The sequence below is a fragment of the Frieseomelitta varia genome, unplaced genomic scaffold, assembly GCF_011392965.1.
Source record: "Frieseomelitta varia isolate USP_RPSP 00005682 unplaced genomic scaffold, Fvar_1.2 scaffold_285, whole genome shotgun sequence".
NCBI lineage: Eukaryota > Metazoa > Arthropoda > Insecta > Hymenoptera > Apidae > Frieseomelitta > Frieseomelitta varia.
The window spans coordinates 560,507-578,234 of NW_025110018.1; the positions used below are offsets into that span (position 1 = coordinate 560,507).

The 17,728-nt window shown below is 40.0% G+C and overlaps 1 protein-coding gene across 6 annotated transcripts in view; it reads left to right on the forward strand.

Annotated features, from left to right (window-relative positions):
- The first annotated feature begins 630 nt into the window (after window positions 1-630).
- LOC122529403 (myosin-IIIb-like) overlaps window positions 631-17,728 on the forward strand; it is a 21,757-nt gene continuing 4,659 nt past the window's right edge. For 5 of the 6 annotated variants that reach the window (XR_006306792.1, XR_006306791.1, XM_043655508.1 and 2 more), the window contains exons 1-10: window positions 11,966-12,114; window positions 13,128-13,462; window positions 13,606-13,887; window positions 14,017-14,601; window positions 14,870-15,261; window positions 15,365-15,693; window positions 15,852-16,358; window positions 16,456-16,742; window positions 16,906-17,180; window positions 17,307-17,674. Coding sequence is in view for 4 of the 6 variants with exons in the window: in XM_043655508.1 (XP_043511443.1) it covers window positions 12,099-12,114; window positions 13,128-13,462; window positions 13,606-13,887; window positions 14,017-14,601; window positions 14,870-15,261; window positions 15,365-15,693; window positions 15,852-16,358; window positions 16,456-16,742; window positions 16,906-17,180; window positions 17,307-17,674 (3,376 nt within the window). In the remaining 2 variants the exon portion in view is untranslated. Of the gene's footprint in view, window positions 928-11,965; window positions 12,115-13,127; window positions 13,463-13,605; window positions 13,888-14,016; window positions 14,602-14,869; window positions 15,262-15,364; window positions 15,694-15,851; window positions 16,359-16,455; window positions 16,743-16,905; window positions 17,181-17,306; window positions 17,675-17,728 lie in introns of those variants that run through there. The other variant, XM_043655509.1, reaches the window with a different exon arrangement.

Below are 17,728 nucleotides of genomic sequence, written 5' to 3' on the forward strand. Positions count from 1 at the left end.
AAAAGTACACATCGTTCGTGTTAATATAGGCGCAAGATCCAATGAATTCTGTTTTTTAAAGAGATAGCGCATTCCTCTTAATGGCTTGTGGTATCGTGAAATTATAAATTTGCAAAAAATATCGACGATCTGGTTAGAAACATTTTTACGTTACCATATACAGATCGAGGCAAATGATAAAAACCGATATCTTGGCTCGTTCTTAAAAATATTTCCAGCGTGAAACATCGCGACGTGTAAAAGAAAACAAAAANAAAAAAAAAAAAAAAAAAAAAAAAAAAAAAAAAAAAAGAAAACAAGGAAAAGAAAGAGTGAAATTGTTCTTTGAAGCGACTCGGTTGTTGGATATTAATCGGTTATGCTTCGTGTATCGATCTATCGAACGAGCGAGCGAGCGAGCGAGCGAACGAGCGAGCGAACGAACAAACGAACGGACCAACCAACAATCCGATAAGGCTAGCCGATGCAACGCGACGTAAGCGGAAGAAGGAGTAACGGAGCACAGTGAGAAGCAAAGAGGAAAGGAAGAAAGAACGGCGAGAAGGAGGGGGCAGCAACGTGGTTCCCGTGGTCGTGTAGCAGCGAGTAGCGAGTAGCGAGTAACGAGTAACGAGTAACGAGCAACGAGTAGCAGCGAGGAAGGAACGGGCATCGGCCAAAGACAGAGGCAACACTCGCGTGACCTGGTCTTCGCTCGCCGATCTTTTCCGTATCGTTTCGAGTTTCGAGCGCGCAGTACCGGTTGGACAACCACGGCTTGTGGCCAAGTGCTGTGAATTTATCTCCAACCGGGGCTTTTCTTTCCTGCGATCGACACACGCAATCGCGATCTCCGATTTCGCGTCCCTGGTATCGTCATATTCGCGTGAGTTCTGTTCTTCCTCTGCCAATCGGTCTTCAGTCTTCAGTCTTCGGTTGATAATCCGGGTAAGCGACATTCTCAGACGCTCGTCCATATAAGTACGTACAGATATGTAAATAAGACTTTAACCCTGTCGCCCGTTATTATTCTCGTCTCTCATTTCGCCTTTCCATCCATCGCGTGTTAACCAACTGAAATTCGTTCCACAGACGTAAAATCAATTATATCGCCTATAGCCGATACCACTCGCAGCAGAGTGCCACGATACATTGTTTTCGCGGATTCCTAAATTATGCTCGAGTCATTACGTTATAATCCATCGTAATGTAATACACGCACTCTTGTTTACAACGATTAATTTATTTGTCGATGCAACGCGATTTTTTTTCATCACGAAACGTGTTTCGGAATTGCTTTATTTGTAATTCTTATCGGTGTGTGATCTCAGCTTCCAACGTTTCTCGTTAATTATAATAATCGTGTAAATATCGTGGCATGACGACTGCTGAGAAAATGCTTTGTACGTGTAGGTAATAGTATGTACACCGTATTCATTAGTCAACTTACCTATCCATTAAAATCAAACTACAAGCTGAACCGATCTATGTTATTCATATTATACCTGCCATAAATTGCCCCAACTGTAAATCGCAAGTATGAAAATTGTAATTTTTAAGAGTCTACTTTTTATGTCGATCAGGTATAACGTCGATGTTTATTTTCGTACATAATATCTGTATCAGCAGACAGTATCACATTGGTATCAGCCAAATTTATCCCTCAGGGGAACAATAATCGATATTGATAAAATAATCTATGGTTAGAGATATACGATTGCTTCATCGACACGGTTAAGGAATTTTGAAGAAAAATGTTCGATAATATCCGTCGATGGAAATCGAATCAAGCAATATGATCGAATTTTACACGTATCTAATACTCGTTGCAGTGAAAGAAGATTAACTTTAAAATACATGCTCAAGTGTTAATTAATAAGTGAATTTAATTACAATAAATGTAAGTACGATCATCTCGCATCGATGTACATACGTATATCGGTGTATAAATATCAAGATGGATGGACGATCCAATCGAATTATAGAATTAACGATCTACGCCGGTACAGCGATCGTTTTTAGATAACGTTCGAATGAGAATCGAATGTAATTAGTAAGTAGTAATAGGATAGTGGATCGCTCGCCAAAGAAACGATTAACTTGATTAACCGGATTAACTTAAACCGTGCTTCTTATAAATATGTATTTATCAAACGATCAACCGATCGTATCATCGTGCGTTGATTTCCGAAAGCAACCAATAAAATATATATGGTGCCGTCTACTCACGAACTAGGCAATAGCGAGCGAAAGGTCAAGAACGATATTTGCCAATTTTGTACGTTCGAAGCAAATATCGGAGATGCTCGAGGAAAACAGAGTCGCCAGATCGAGCATCCTTCTATGTAAGGTATTCTCAGTATTCGCGTGCGTTACGAAAATAGCATTAATAGCAATAATGGTAATGGAATCGGTTCTAAATCGAGTTTGCGAATCACGAAAGAGAAGTTAATCCAAACACCGCGCCCAGATGTATGTACGTGCGGAAACTTTCGACAACCCGTCTCCTTTCATCGGTGGAAAAAACAAGAAATCCCGGAAAATTGGAAACAAGGAAAAATAATTCAAAAAGAAGAATTTACTTTTTTCATTTCCTGTAATTTGCTCAAAATGTTATACTTTTCGTTCGTGATCTGACCAGTTTGAAAGATTTGATTTTCAACCCTCGCTACGCGCGTCCGTGTAATTTACTTCTCATTTTTACACACGTACAAAACGTACAGAACTAATCAAATATCGTAGTAATGTTAAACTTGTTCAACTTTATTCTTTAATACGAGAGATAGAAATAAACGACAAATGGAAGATACGACGAGTATATACGTTCAATGGAACGTTTCAATCTGAACGTGCATAATGATTATAATATTATTAAATAATAGATAAAAAAAATTTCGATGTTACACATACGGTGCGTACCTACTTACGATGGGACGTGAAGAATACATTAGTCAAGATTTCACGTTGAACGAGCGGTTATTTCACAAAGTAAGCAGCGCTATCAGAGAAATTAATGGCCGTTTCGCGTGAAACTGTGACCGGTACATTTTGTCTTTTTCTAAGAATGTGATTGTTCATCGCTGATTGCGTGAAAATTATTAGAGGAAACAAACGCGCGCGCGATTTGCCACGCTTATTAAAAGGAAAATATTGCGTAAGAGAAAGTATCCACACGAGTATCTTACTGCACGAGTATCTTACTGTTCGTGCCAGTCGATACACACGTAGATCATCAAATCACTTCGACAGGTATTGACTATCAGAAATGTATATTTCGTACAGTTTACTGCCTTTCTTTATCCCCACCCCGGCTACTTTCGCTCGAAATTATTTCAATAAAAATTCCAAAGTTATCTTTATCCGATCTGTCTGACAAGTAAGACAACTGAGAAATTATAATATTCGATCTTTTCGAATATAGATGTATGATATTTCGAACATGTTATAGGTATTGTATGCGAGATATTCCATCATACAAACATGTCGTCGTTTTATTCGTATATTTGTACGAAACATTCCGCGAGACACCCGATGAGTAAAAAGAAAAAAGAAAAAAGAAAAAAAAAGGAATATGATGGATTAAATGTGCCATTACGTTAATTTTCCATCTTTCTATTCTTCTTTTTTCCTTCGTGCGGCGCGGTTCGTTGCACCGGACAAGTGCATCTCCGCCTCTTTCACGATCGATATCTACATCTAAACTAGATATTCGCGTGATTCACAAAACGCGGATGTCGAAATGTCGCCGTAGATGTAGGCCAGCTAAACAAATTAATGAGAAAATCACTGCTCACGGATTACGAATTCATCAGAGTGACTTTTCCTTTTCTTCTCTTTCCTTTTTTTAAACTCTGCAGTTGGCAGCAACTCGACTTCAATTAAAACAAAATATTCTGTGCACCGTGTTTCGTAATAGAAAAGTCACTTTCGCAGCAAAATTTCTTTCTCTTCTAATTGTCGTTAATTACGCTCTCATCTGGAGGAGGGAGCTGACAGGGAACTGACAAGGAAGAAAGCACGTTTTCCTTGGAATCCAGTTTAATTTCGCAATCTGCAGGAAAATTTTCTATCGAGCCGGGGTATAAACTGCGAGATGTACCGTCAACGTAATTTATACAGGAAATTACAATGGATGGACATGTTGCAGAAAGTTTGCAAGACGTTTGAGACGATGGGAAAAAATTGAAAAATATAGTCGCGTTTTCCTTTTTTTCGTTCCGTTGTTACGAATTAGTTGCAAATTAATTTCGCCTCTTGTTTGCCGTGGTTTTTACTAAATCGAACTATTTAAACAATAGAAGAGAATGAATCGTTCTATATTCCGACTTTTTAAGCGTTCTCGATTTACAAAATCGTGACGAATGTCGGAATAACTTTCACCGATGTTGGTGACCGCTGCTCCTTCTTTCTTCTCTTTTTCTTTTTTTTTTTTTTTTTGTCTCGTGCTACCCGATACGCACAGAGGTGACATTTACGTTCTCTTAACTTTCGTACGGAAACACCGATCTGAATGAAGATGGCAGAGTACGCGTAATCGCGGAAGAGATTGCAGTTAAATCGTTGACACTTTAACATTAGAAATCTTTTGAAATGCATGTGGTACGCTCGACGGAGAGCACTTGTGATTCGAAAATGATATACGACAGTAGAAATCATAATTTTTAACAAAATTTACGAGTAATTTCTTGACCTGATCGACAGCAGAGCCGATTTCTTAAAGTAAGAGCCGCGGCGGCTTTTACTCGTTGAGCGTACCTACTGAACTGTAAAATTTCGGGTAAGAACCTCGGCCATCATTCACGGTCGGCGAATAATAATAACGCAGTATGTTCTAGTAACGCTGAATGACATTCTACACTATAAAATGCGAAAAAAAATGTAGCAAAGTAATAGCGAATAACCTGTTGCAAAGATACGCAGATTAAAATGAAATTAAAATAAAGGAAAAATGGTTACAATTGGTTAAATCTACTTTCCCCGTTCGTACAATTTATGTAGATCGGATAAAGTGAAATTCAGACGCCCGTAAACATGTCGTGTAATTTTGCCAACAGAGAAAAGGACTAGACGTTGCGTTCAGAATTTATCATTCGCGTGGAAAATTTATCGTCTTTTTTACCAACAGCTACTAATTGAAACACAACGGAGAATCGCCTGTTTAAAGTTATCACATAATCGATTAATTTCCCTCGTATTGGTTCACGATATTAATACCATTGATATCGTTTTTATGCTTTGAGCGTAATTCAAAGCGATTGGAAGTGACAAACAACAAAATCGAGAGAATTTGCTAGTTTTTCTTTTTTTTTTTTTTTAGAAGAAATAAATAAAGGCAACAAGAATTGGTAGCATTGGTAACGTTCTGTTATGCCATGGCAAGAAGAAAAAGAAACAATCATCAGCGTAAAAGCCGAGATCAATGGTCTGCGAAACGATCGTTCGGCTCTGAATCTTCCTGTTGTGGATCGTCGTCTTTTCAACGCGGTTTGACTTTCTTCCGCCGTTAATTGTACCTTTCATACTACTTTCCTTGGTTAATAGTGCGATTGTTGTCCATCGTGCAATTACCATTCCATTTTTATCCGTTCGTGTTGCGCGCGATACAACCATCGACTTGCAATATCGATCTAATTAATTGCAAATACTTAGATATGTATACTTAGAAATGTATGTATTCTACCTGAACGGTAGAAACCAATTATACCTTGTAGAATTATTTTTGAAACCCACCAATTTGAAACTCATCGTGGAACAAGGAATAAAGAGAAACGCAACGGTAATTCTTCCAGCAGTTAGTTATCTGTTTTGTAGTTTCGCTATCGACATTCGTCAAATTACAATGATCATCTACAACACTAGATGTTAAAGTATCTCGGTCATCGAACAATTTCATCGAACAATTCCATTTCGTACCTTCGCGATCGTACTCGCGTCGACGAAGTACTTGGAGAAAATGACAAATGATAAAAATCAAAACGTAACGTTTTTCACGTTGGTTTTATTATAAAACGCAACATCAACATTCAAGTCATGCGAGTCTAAATAGATCACCTGTAGAACGTCTGTCGGACTTCTTTGCTTTCCGGTTGTCACTATTCTTTTCATCCTAACTACCGTAACGTGACACGTACCGTCTGTTCCACTCCTGCACATCCTAGTCGAAGGAAAAGGCAACCGGTTATTACGAACCTTGCAACGGATGCAAGTTAATTAGATTCCGGAGCTTGTTAATACGTGGATGGTAATGGATTAGATGAACTATAAAAAACAATTGGACTATAGAAATGAATGGGACGAGGAAGCGTCGGAACGGAGAAGAGAGTCTCCCGGCTCTCCGTACTATTGTCTAAGCTTAATTTATTCAGAATGGGTATTCTTTGGAATAGGTTGCTCGACCTACACGTCGATATAATTGTGGGCGTTTCATTTCCATACAAAGGAATCGCGATTCCATTCATCGGCATTCATCGGGTTTTCAATCATTAAAAGAATCAGCGTAATTATCGGCGCGGCTTGTTCTACGGCTTGTTTTACGGTAATTGTGTGTGTGTGTGTTTGTGTGTGTGTTGCACAATTTACATTTGGTCGCAAGCTCCTGGACGATCTCTTCAGAATTATGGCCGTTCTACGCGTCGTACTCTACGGTTCTCCGACGTTGTATCATACATGCATAATTGAATTTTCCTGGCACGCTGACTAATAATAATGCGCGTAATAGAGCGGCGCTTCGTGGTTCGTTTGAAAATTTCGATCGTTAAAAGAAATTGTTAGCTTGTCCATCTTCCGTTCACTCGCCTTAACCGACTCTCTCTCTCTCTCTCTGTTCCTCGATCGAGCAATGGCTCGTTGAATCGCTATTGCCAACTATTCTAGACGGTCTGATTATCGCTGTGGCAAAACACTGCTAAAACCGCTGCTACCTACGAATAATTCCACGTGTTTCTTGTTCATCTTTCTTTTCCATGCGGGAACATTTTTTTTTTCTTTTTTTTCTAGACCAGAGCAGAATGGGTGTGAAACGGTCGTTTGATACGCAACGATTGTAGAAAAGAGACTCTAATTTTGCTGAAATGTTTGAAACAGTTTCGCTCGAAGTCAATTCGGATCGCCAATCTCTTAGATCTAGCAATTTTCTCTTTGTCCTCGGAAATTCTCTATAGATCGATATTGATCATCATCGGATTAACCACTTGTTTTGTTAAGCGTGTAATCACTTACGTTTTAAGAAAATGATTATCATACGAAGATTATTGTCGTGCGAAATTAGAGCGTAACAATTTCAATTTCAACGTATGGTAATTCAATGAAGCGTATCGCGTATCGATGTCGTGTTTCTCCTCCAATAACATTTGAAAACCGGTGGTACGCCGTGAATCGAGGATCTGGTGACATCTGGAGAATATCGATTATCATGGCCAGGATGTGTCTGTAATATATTGGAATATATCTATCGATCTTTTCAAACCTTTTCCAGAAATCGGCAGCATCATACATTACGTGTATTTTATCATATGTTAGAGGTGTTGAATATGTTTTTTATCAAATTGGAACGAAATGGTATTTTTCACGCTCTCCTACGACTGATTAATGAGGAAATTACAATAGGCACGTCCGAAGGTAACGAGTATAAGAGCAAACAGTGGTCAAAGGTTGGAAAAGTAGGGCTTCGCATTATTGTGGAATTAGCACACTTTTACGGAGTCACAGGTGGCACCAAACGACCGAGCAAATTCTGCGCATCTTCTAAAACGCTGCGCGCGTACATTTCTTCAACAGTCACGTAATGATTCAGATGATTTAGATGAAGTAATCCGTTAGTTTTCACGCGTAACACATTGGATTTATCGGTGAATCGCCAATTTTTTTTCGAGAAATTTGAACAACCTCAGATAGTAAGTAATTTGTAAAAAAAATCATAATTTGGGATCGGACTTTTTTCCTACTGTAGGTACCTACATAAAAGACGTCGTCGTTGAGAAAATCTTTATTTCTTTGTATAGAAAAAAAAAAAAAAAAAAAAAAGAAACATAACAAGAACTCTTTCGGTCACAAACTTCCCTCTATTGTATATTTTAGAGCCTAGAGTCTAGAATATGTTGAGTTGCCATTGCTGGCAACGTGACGCGTACGATTCGATGAATCGCACGAATGTTTTGCAAAAGCAAAGCACGAAAACGCGACGCATTCTGTCGATTCACATCGGCCATGATTTTTAGTCATTTGCGTTCTTATTTGCGAGGCACGGACGACATCGAAGAAGGAACAAGAATAAAAATTTTTTGTTATCGAAGAAAGCAGAAGAAAATTAGTCGGACGAGAGACGCGTGACGATCACCAGTCGGAACAAATATTTCGCGATTAGCAGAATTGTTGCAGTATCGCAGTACGATGTCGATTTCGAAACAGCACGATCCAATTTTACACGCGTGAACATGGGAAATGGCTTTATGCGGAAAGACAAGTCGATCACGAATTGCCTCGCGGGAACATCGACTTTTAAACAGCTGCGAAGAAATTTCACACCGTCGCTTAGCCAGATGATAAATAATCACGTCATTATTTTAACTTGTCCTACAAATTCGAATCAACTTTTTTTTAATTTACCATTTACTAGTATATTTATTAGTATATAATACAATGGATTATTGTGGTAACGTGTCGTTCGTATATATTTAAATATCTCTGTAAATACAGATTTCTAATATTTCACGTGTGACAAACATTCACGAGTGTTGTGAAAAAAATGTAACAACTTGACGTAAAACACTGTTGTTCTACAACCATAAAACTGCAACGAACATTAGAAATTACCTGATTATTACCACAGAGAGAATACCTATTCTCTACTCAACAGAGTAGTGTGAGATTGTGTGATGAAAAAAGAAACGAGAATCGATAATATACAGCTTTTTACGTAAGAGTGTCAACCGGCTGTGTAGCCTCGTATCGAACTATCGTAACGTGTATATCGTAAGGAGCTGAATGTTATCAACCACGATGATAAATATCGTAGAATGTTTCTTCTTTTCAAACCAGATGGAATACGATTCTTTCGAGCAATATGCGATGATCGTGTGTTTATACGTGACCGTGGAATGTGTAATTCTAAAAAGAGACTTGAGTTTGAAACAATCACAACACAGATATCTAGTTCACGGTGGTATTGTTCGAAGCGGTACGCGGTTTAAACATTACGCAGAAGTAGTGTGACCATTGATAGCACGCACTGTACCGTTACACCGTCACGCTGAAGGGATTAAAACAGCGGAACATCGCGGCGCGGCGCGACGCGGCGCGTAGGTATCTGTGATTGGAAAAGCCTCTGACCTTTCACTTCATCCACCAGTCGATCATTCGCACGATATTAACTAAACAGCTGGTACAAAAATAGCAAGTTCCTCTGTTTGTTAATTTCTTTTCTAATTAATTATTCAGTACTGTTTCCTACACTTCATGGCGGGGGGGGGGGGGGGGGGCAGTGAAACAATATATACATATTTCAAAGGATTGGAGAATCATCTTGCTTTCCAGAGCTTTCTGCTAAAAATTGTTCCAATGTGTGGAATGCGTCTATAAACGAGTAAAAAAATAATAAAAAATTTTATGATTAACAGCAAATTAGCGGAGATGGCGCGTATGATATACAATGATTCTTATCTTTCAAGATGTCGCTTCGGGTTCTATTCAATCTTTTTAAACGTAAATTCATCATTGTCGTAGCATAGTGTGGCGTCGTAAATATCTACGGCAGATATCCACGCGATAGACGATGGAACGTTTCGTCGTGAAATGGAACACAATTGACATCGATAATCGTTAATAATGAAATTTTTGTAGCCAATGACACGGTTGTAACTGAGAAGCCACGATGTTCGTGACTTGGCCGGCTTATGCACCACATTAGGTGCAGCCAAGTATTGTCCAAGGCAGTCGGACATCATGACGCAGCTCCAAGAGACATTACTTTACAGTTCGGGTGCCTTTAAGCCAATTTCACGTCGGGTTTCTTCGCTCTAATACCCCTCGATCGTACCACGTGATTTCTCTCACGGCAAACGATCATTGTTTACTATTGACACCGTGATCGAACCCATCGAATACAACGACAAATCGTTCGTTTTATCAAGGCAACGGGATCGTGACCAAGCACAATGAAGTATGACACGGGCAATATAAAAGACGGGCCAGGAACAGAAAGATATTTTCACACAAGAAGAATCAGTCATCTGTGAAATTGACAGGATTCTCGTGTTCTAGGTCGAACAGATCCCCATTATAATCTGATTTATTAAGAGACGATAATTGGTTGCTCTATTCAGCTATTTGTCGAGATCTTTTTTTGGACACATTGAAAAAAAAGTTCGAAACGTTGAAAAAAAAGTGGTTTGAAAAGTGTACGTGCCATCTATCTATATCTCCAGAAAGAATAAAAATCGCTATTTTGTAAGAGCCTTTAATTGTATTTGATCGATGACCAAAGATTTTGTGAAACAGCGATGTCTCTGTTTCTTTCTTCCTACTTTCCCTGTTTAACCTGTTTTCCTTCTTTCGAAAAACCGAATGACAAAACGTCGACAACGAAGTACATACAAGTTTTCTCAAATTTAAATTACTCTACTTGCAGCATATTTTTATTTAAAAGGTTGACGTATATTTTGAAAACAATTCAAGAGTTAGTAAGTTAGTAAATTACAAGTAAATTATGATATATTTGCAGACCTATGTATAGGTTCTTACAACTTTGCACGGATTCACGTTTAGTTGGGCAGTGTTTAAAGTACGTAATTACTTATTTATTTGAAAAAAAAAAATAAGTTACTTCACGTAAAATATAAATAGAGATCAGTACATTTGACACAGTTCATACTGTACGTGGTTAAACCACGTGACTGTGGATGGACCTGCGTGATAATGAACACTTGCATGCTCGCTTACGAGAATATGAAATTATCTGCGTACTTTTGCATTTACATTTCAAAGCAATATGGAAATTTTAATTGTACGTTAGCTCTTTCTTCTCGAAAAAATTATACATATTTCACGAATCTTGCGAATTACCCGTTTACTTTTATTTGTTGCTAAACGCATATCTTTTCAGCGTATACGCATATTCGAGAATACCTCGCGTCTCTCGTATCTCGCGTTTGCTCTGGGTTAATTTTCTTATAGAATTTATCGAATGTTTAATCAAATACGATTTTCCAACGATACAAAATGCGACGGATACATACATACATATGTAATATGTACGCATATTTCAAGTTACACTGGCTTCTGGATCAAACTTGAATTTCTTCCGCAACTTTCCGTTACAGGCTATCATTGTATCATTGATTACACACCTGCCACTCGTGATTCTATAAATGTCCTGTTTAATTTCGTGTTACAAAATGTCATTTGAAACCACGAGTGGCTTCGATCCTTGGGTGGCTTCATCCAGTGGCGTAGGGAACCTATTATCACATCTTGGGTATTTTATATAGAAAGAAACAGCAATATCAGTCCAATATCAGTCGATTGATTATTACAATCAAATTCAACCTGTCGCATAGAACGATATCGCGTAACATGCAATAATTGGGAAACGAAAGTAAGCCAAACCCTTTGGGAAATTGTTTGACGGTGTTTGAATCAAATCGGACGGTGTCGATGAAAAAAGTAATAATTCTTTCAATTGGTACGAAGCGACGTCATAAAATTTACTTATCTATTTATAATACAGTACGTATTCGACGATCGAATAACATTAATTACTGTGACTTTCAGGCGAGATATGCACAATGCGTATGAAATTCATAACACAGGCACGTAAGCACGTCCGTAAGTGATTATGGAATTAATATCGACGAATCAAAGTGACAGAGGAACACGTGGCATGATTTTCTTGCGAGACCTATTTCTGAGACCGAGCAAAAGTGCGCCGGTCTTGCCAAGCCTAATCCTGTTAGGGAGTTAACAGGTATTTGGTTAGAAGGCGAACGATGCAGTCGTATTTCACACCTGGTCAAGTGAACACAAGCGATCCGTCCGATAATCACTGGCGCGTCGTTTAATCGTTTGCAATCTTAAATGAGGCATCCAGATTTTTAGAATTTCCAGCGTGAATAACGGCTACCGTAATGGGTGATATAATTGGTCAGTAAGAATTCCATAAGCTAACCAGAAATTTTCATCGACAATGTATTAATTGTCGTAGATAAGTGCAGTGAAACAAATATGTATATATACAGATGTACATGTACGTAAATATAATGTATCCGTGAGATAAATTTGGGAGTTCGACGACCGATTGTTGTGTTGAAACTTGACAAGCGAGAGAAAGTGTTTCGCGCTTCGGATTCAGTGAAATTTGATTGCTCTGTAAGACAATAGAATAATTGCGTAATCGTCGATATAATGTAGGTGTCTCGACGTCGAATTTTCTGTTCGTCCAATTTTCGAGTTCGAAACGCGGATTCGTGTACGCGTCCAAGCGAATGATACTTTTTTTGGTTGCTTCATTCGCACGACCGAGTTGTTGGTTTCAGTAAGAAGATACGTTATATAATCTGACTAATGGCTATAAATTTTCCTTCTAATACGTCTACATATGCGAGCATGGTTACATATTATTTACTTTCTACAGCTTCGGTAAAAATCAATCTTCCCATATTACGACGTATGCACCGTATACATACATACGTGCATTTCTGCATCTTCCGTGTGATCGTGCTTTATTTTCTTTCGTTTATTTGTCTTCTCTGTATCATTATAACATGAAATGAGTTTCATCCACCTCCTCTGTGAAAAGATTTAGTTTTTATCGCTCCGTATACTTGGACGGCTTGACAACTTTTCTCTTCGCGGTTCACCACAACTTTCTACAAGACTCGAACAAAGAATTGGTTCACCATACCTCACACGCATAACTTGTAACGTAAAATGTTGTCAACATCATTTCTAATTTATCGCGTGTTGATTATATCCTGATGGAAACAACTTCTTGCCAAGTGGGAAGATAATGATGATGATATTTAGCCAGACAGTTACATTTTAATAAAGACGTTACATTTGAAACTATGACGCAGAATACGATACTACGTTATTAATAATGAGAAATTAGTCAATTCTATACTTGTCACTGAATTTGATATAATCGTCTATTTCAGAAATGACCGGCGGAGGGACCAACATGGCGTATCACGGTCTTAGCCAGCACGTCAATTTCGACGTGATACCAGATCCTGAAGATCGTTTCGTCTTGGAGGAATTAATCGGCGAAGGGACGTACGGCGAGGTCTACAGCGCACATTGCAACGAAACCGGCAACAAAGTTGCGATCAAAATTTTGGAGAATGTCGCGGACAATATCGAGGAAATCGAGGAAGAGTATCTGGTGTTGAGAGACCTGAGCCACCATCCGAACATTCCCCTCTTTCATGGTTTATTCTTGAAAAGGGCAAAACCTGCTCAAGAGGAGGACCAGCTGTGGTTCGTCATGGAGGTATCGTGAGCCTAACTTTTGCCTGGTAATACAAACGCAACAAATCGATGGTAGATTGACGAACGGTTATCTTATAGAACGCTATTTACTTACGCTTGACTCGAAATTCAATCAAACTGTAACGCGAAACATTTCGACCGTAGTTGTGTACCGGAGGTTCGGTGACTGATCTTGTCCAAGGCCTGAAGAAAAGGGGAAAGCGCCTAACGGACAACCAGATAGCTTACATCCTCAAAGAAACAGTGGAAGCGCTCATTTATTTGCACAGCAATCACTGTATGCATCGTGACGTTAAGGGACACAATATTTTGCTCGCTGAAGATGCACGCGTCAAGCTGGTTGACTTTGGCGTGTCTTCGCATCTGGTTGCTACCCTTGCCAGAAAAAATACCTCGGTTGGCACACCCTACTGGATGGCGCCCGAGGTAAATTCCAAAATTCTGAATTTCTTCTTCGAAACGTTCACGAACGTTTCACTCTCGAAAGAGTGAAGTCCTTGTCTAGTCTTAACGACTTGTACAACGTAACGTTAACTTTGCAAATTCGACCGACAGGTGATTGCTTGCGAGCAACAACTAGATTCTTCCTATGATTCCCGATGCGACGTTTGGTCAGTTGGAATCACGACAATCGAGCTGGCAGAAGGCGACCCACCTCTATCTGAACTGCACCCTATGAGGGCGCTCTTCCAAATCCCCAGAAACCCACCGCCGTCCCTTAAAAACCCGGATATCCATTCGCCGGAGTTGGTCGACTTCATCACGGAGTGTTTGGTGAAAGATCTCGAGCACAGACCGTTTGCCAGCGAGCTGAAGGAACATCCTTTATTGATGAATATCGAGTCGATCGCGGAGGACGTCAGATGCGAGCTGCAAGAGGAGATCCGTCGTCAGAGAGCCGATGGCAGAGTTCACAGGCAACCCGAAGTGACGACCAAACACGGGAAATTGAAGACCGATCGGAAAGCAAGGCCAGAGAAAATGTACATGGACGATCTGGCTGCTCTCGACATGTTGTCGGAAGACGGGATCGTCGATCAGTTGCAACACAGATACGAACAAGCTCAAATATATACTTATATTGGAGACATACTCGTCGCTGTTAATCCCTTCACAAATTTGGGACTGTATACAGGCATCGTAAGTACCATGAACCTACTACAGTAGTGCTCACGCTTCAGCATCCGTTACTATCCCACCAATTGAAACTATTTTCACTCACATTTGTTAGGCAAACTTCATATTAGATAACACATACATATCCAATTTATATGTATCAATACGATTATATATGTAGAATCTAACGTACTATGTGTATTGTTAATTTAATGTTGATGAAAATATTACGAATGAATATCTCTCGTGTAATAACGGAGAAACGTTCAGAAATTTCACCTTATTCGCGCAGGAACAAAAGAGATACAAAGGACAAGCAAGATCGGACAATCCGCCCCACATTTTCGCCGTAGCGGATGCTGCTTATCAAGCACTGTTACACCAGCGACAAAACCAAGCAATTGTAATCAGCGGGGAATCGGGGGCAGGGAAAACGGAAAGTGCGAATTTGCTGCTGAAACAGTTGGTTTATCTCAGCAAAGCTCCCAATCGTAATTTGGAAGAGAGGATCCTTCAAATAAATCCGATAATGGAGGCTTTCGGCAACGCGACTACCGGAATCAACGCAAATTCATCGAGATTTGGGAAATACCTAGACTTGACCATGACCAAAGGTGGTAAAGTCACTGGTGCCAGAATATACGTCTACCTGTTGGAACAATCTCGGGTCGTAGCTCAAGCCGAGTAAGTTATTATATTATCTACATACATAATGCGCGTATGCAATTTCAAAAAATAATCATACAACACTTTCTACAACTTTTTATCACTTGTCGATTCCCCTCAGAGGTGAACGTAATTTCCACATATTTTACTACATGTACGACGGTCTGGAGGCTGACAACCGTCTCTCGGAATTCCACTTGGATCCAAATCTTCGGAAGCATCACCGATACCTGACAGATCACAGCCAGACGTCCCAAACGCATATCGACAAGTTTCAACAATTGAAGGTCGGCTTCAAACTACTTGGATTTCAAGATAGCGAGGTGGACATAGTATATCGGATTTTAGCCGCGATACTTCATCTCGGTGATATCGAGTTTGGCGAAGTAGCCAGCGAGGATAATACCGATAACAAAAGCCACGTGATTGACGCGGCACCATTGCACAGAGGTACGTAATGACTTTACTATCAAACTTTTCCTCGTTCTTTTTCTTTTTTCTTTTTCTTCTGCTTCTGCTTCTTCTTCTCCTCTCATCCTTTCGCTACCTTCGAAATTCTTGGCTCTTTCGAAGAAAATGATTTTTATAAATTCGGCGATACATTTCAGTTTCACAGTTGCTCGGTGTGGAGGAAAATGATCTTCTGGAAGCACTGACATCGAACTCGGTGATGACCAGGGGCGAGACAATCACGCGAAATAACACGGTAGCCGAGGCGTGCGCGGCCAGGGACGCGATGGCGAAAGGACTGTACGGTCGATTGTTCGACTGGATGGTCAATCAGATCAATTGTTTGCTGTGTTTCAATCGTTCGCCCAACTACGAACCGCTGGCGATCGGTCTTCTCGATATATTCGGCTTTGAAAATTTCCCGAGAAACTCGTTCGAGCAACTCTGCATTAACATTGCGAACGAACAGATACAGTATTACTTCAATCAGCATATCTTCACTTGGGAGCAACAGGAGTACATGGCGGAAGGGATACCGGTCGATTTGGTCGAGTTCTCAGACAACAGGCCCGTTCTAGACATGTTACTCAGCAAACCTATGGGGCTGTTGGCTCTGTTGGACGAAGAAAGCCGATTTCCCAGAGCCACCAATAAATCTCTGATTGGTGCGAATCTTCAGATATTTGTTTTTAGTTTTTCGGTCGAGACGACAAACTAAAAAGGTAGAATTGAACGATTCTAAATAGAGTACGTACGTTGCAGAGAAATTTCACAACAACATCAAGTCCAAGTTCTACGTGAGACCAAAATCGGACGCAGTTTGCTTCGCAGTGCATCATTTCGCTGGACGTGTGGTTTACCAAGCGGAAGGCTTCTTGGAAAAGAATAGGAACTTCCTGCCTCCTGAAGTCATCCAGCTGGTCAGGCAATCTCAGTACGACATGGTCCGTTTCCTGTTCCAATGCCCGATCACGAAAACTGGCAACTTGTACTCGGCTGTTCACGACACTGATTCGAAAAAGTTGTCACAGTCGAATCAGAATACAAAGGTACCCTGGCTAGTTAGCCGAAAGAAAAATAGCTGTGCGTCGCGTCGCGTCGCGTCGCGTTGCGTCGTAGAACGATAATCTTACTTAGACGTCGTTTTAAATTTTATTAGGTTAGACGTCGTTTTAAATTTTATTTGAACAAATATTTGGTAAATTGCGCCAGGAACGGTATTCCAGTCGAGGTTTGGCGTCACAGTCAAGAGCTCAACAAACCGTGGCAACTTACTTCCGATATTCTCTGATGGATTTGCTGCAAAAGATGGTGTCCGGGTCGCCGCAATTCGTGCGATGCATAAAACCGAACGACTCCAAGAGCCCACGATTCTTTGACAAAGAGAAAGTCGTGAAGCAACTGAGATACACCGGAGTCCTGGAGACGATAAGGATCAGACAAAACGGATTCTCGCATAGAATACCGTTCAACGAGTTTCTAAAAAGGTATCTCAGCTTCTCAGCTTCAAAACTAAATCGGCTCGAATCGATCAAATTTCTCACGTACATATAGTTACTTGGTCCGTGTGTTTTGAATACTTTTCACTAAGGAGAATTCCGGACGCGTTGCAGATATTGCTTCCTAGCATTCGGCTACGACGAACGTGTCATGGCTAATCGCGACAATTGTCGCCTCCTTTTGGTCCGTTTGAAGATGGACGGATGGGCATTGGGCAGAACAAAGGTTTTCTTAAAATACTATCACGTCGAGTTCCTCTCCAAGATGTACGAGGAGCAGCTGAAGAAGATCATTATGGTTCAGGCGTGTGTTCGCCGATGGCTCGCTAGGATCAGGTTCAAGAAGCAGAAGTGGCAGTTCGCCGTGTCCATCGTGACACTGCAACGTCACATCCGCGGATGGTTGCAACGAAAGCATTTCTTAGAGGAAATGAAGAAAAAGCAAAAAGAGGCAGAAAAAACTGTTTTACAAAAAGCACAGGGTATGCGACTCGTTCTTTTCTATTTCTTTTTCTTTTTTTTTTTTTTTTTTTTGT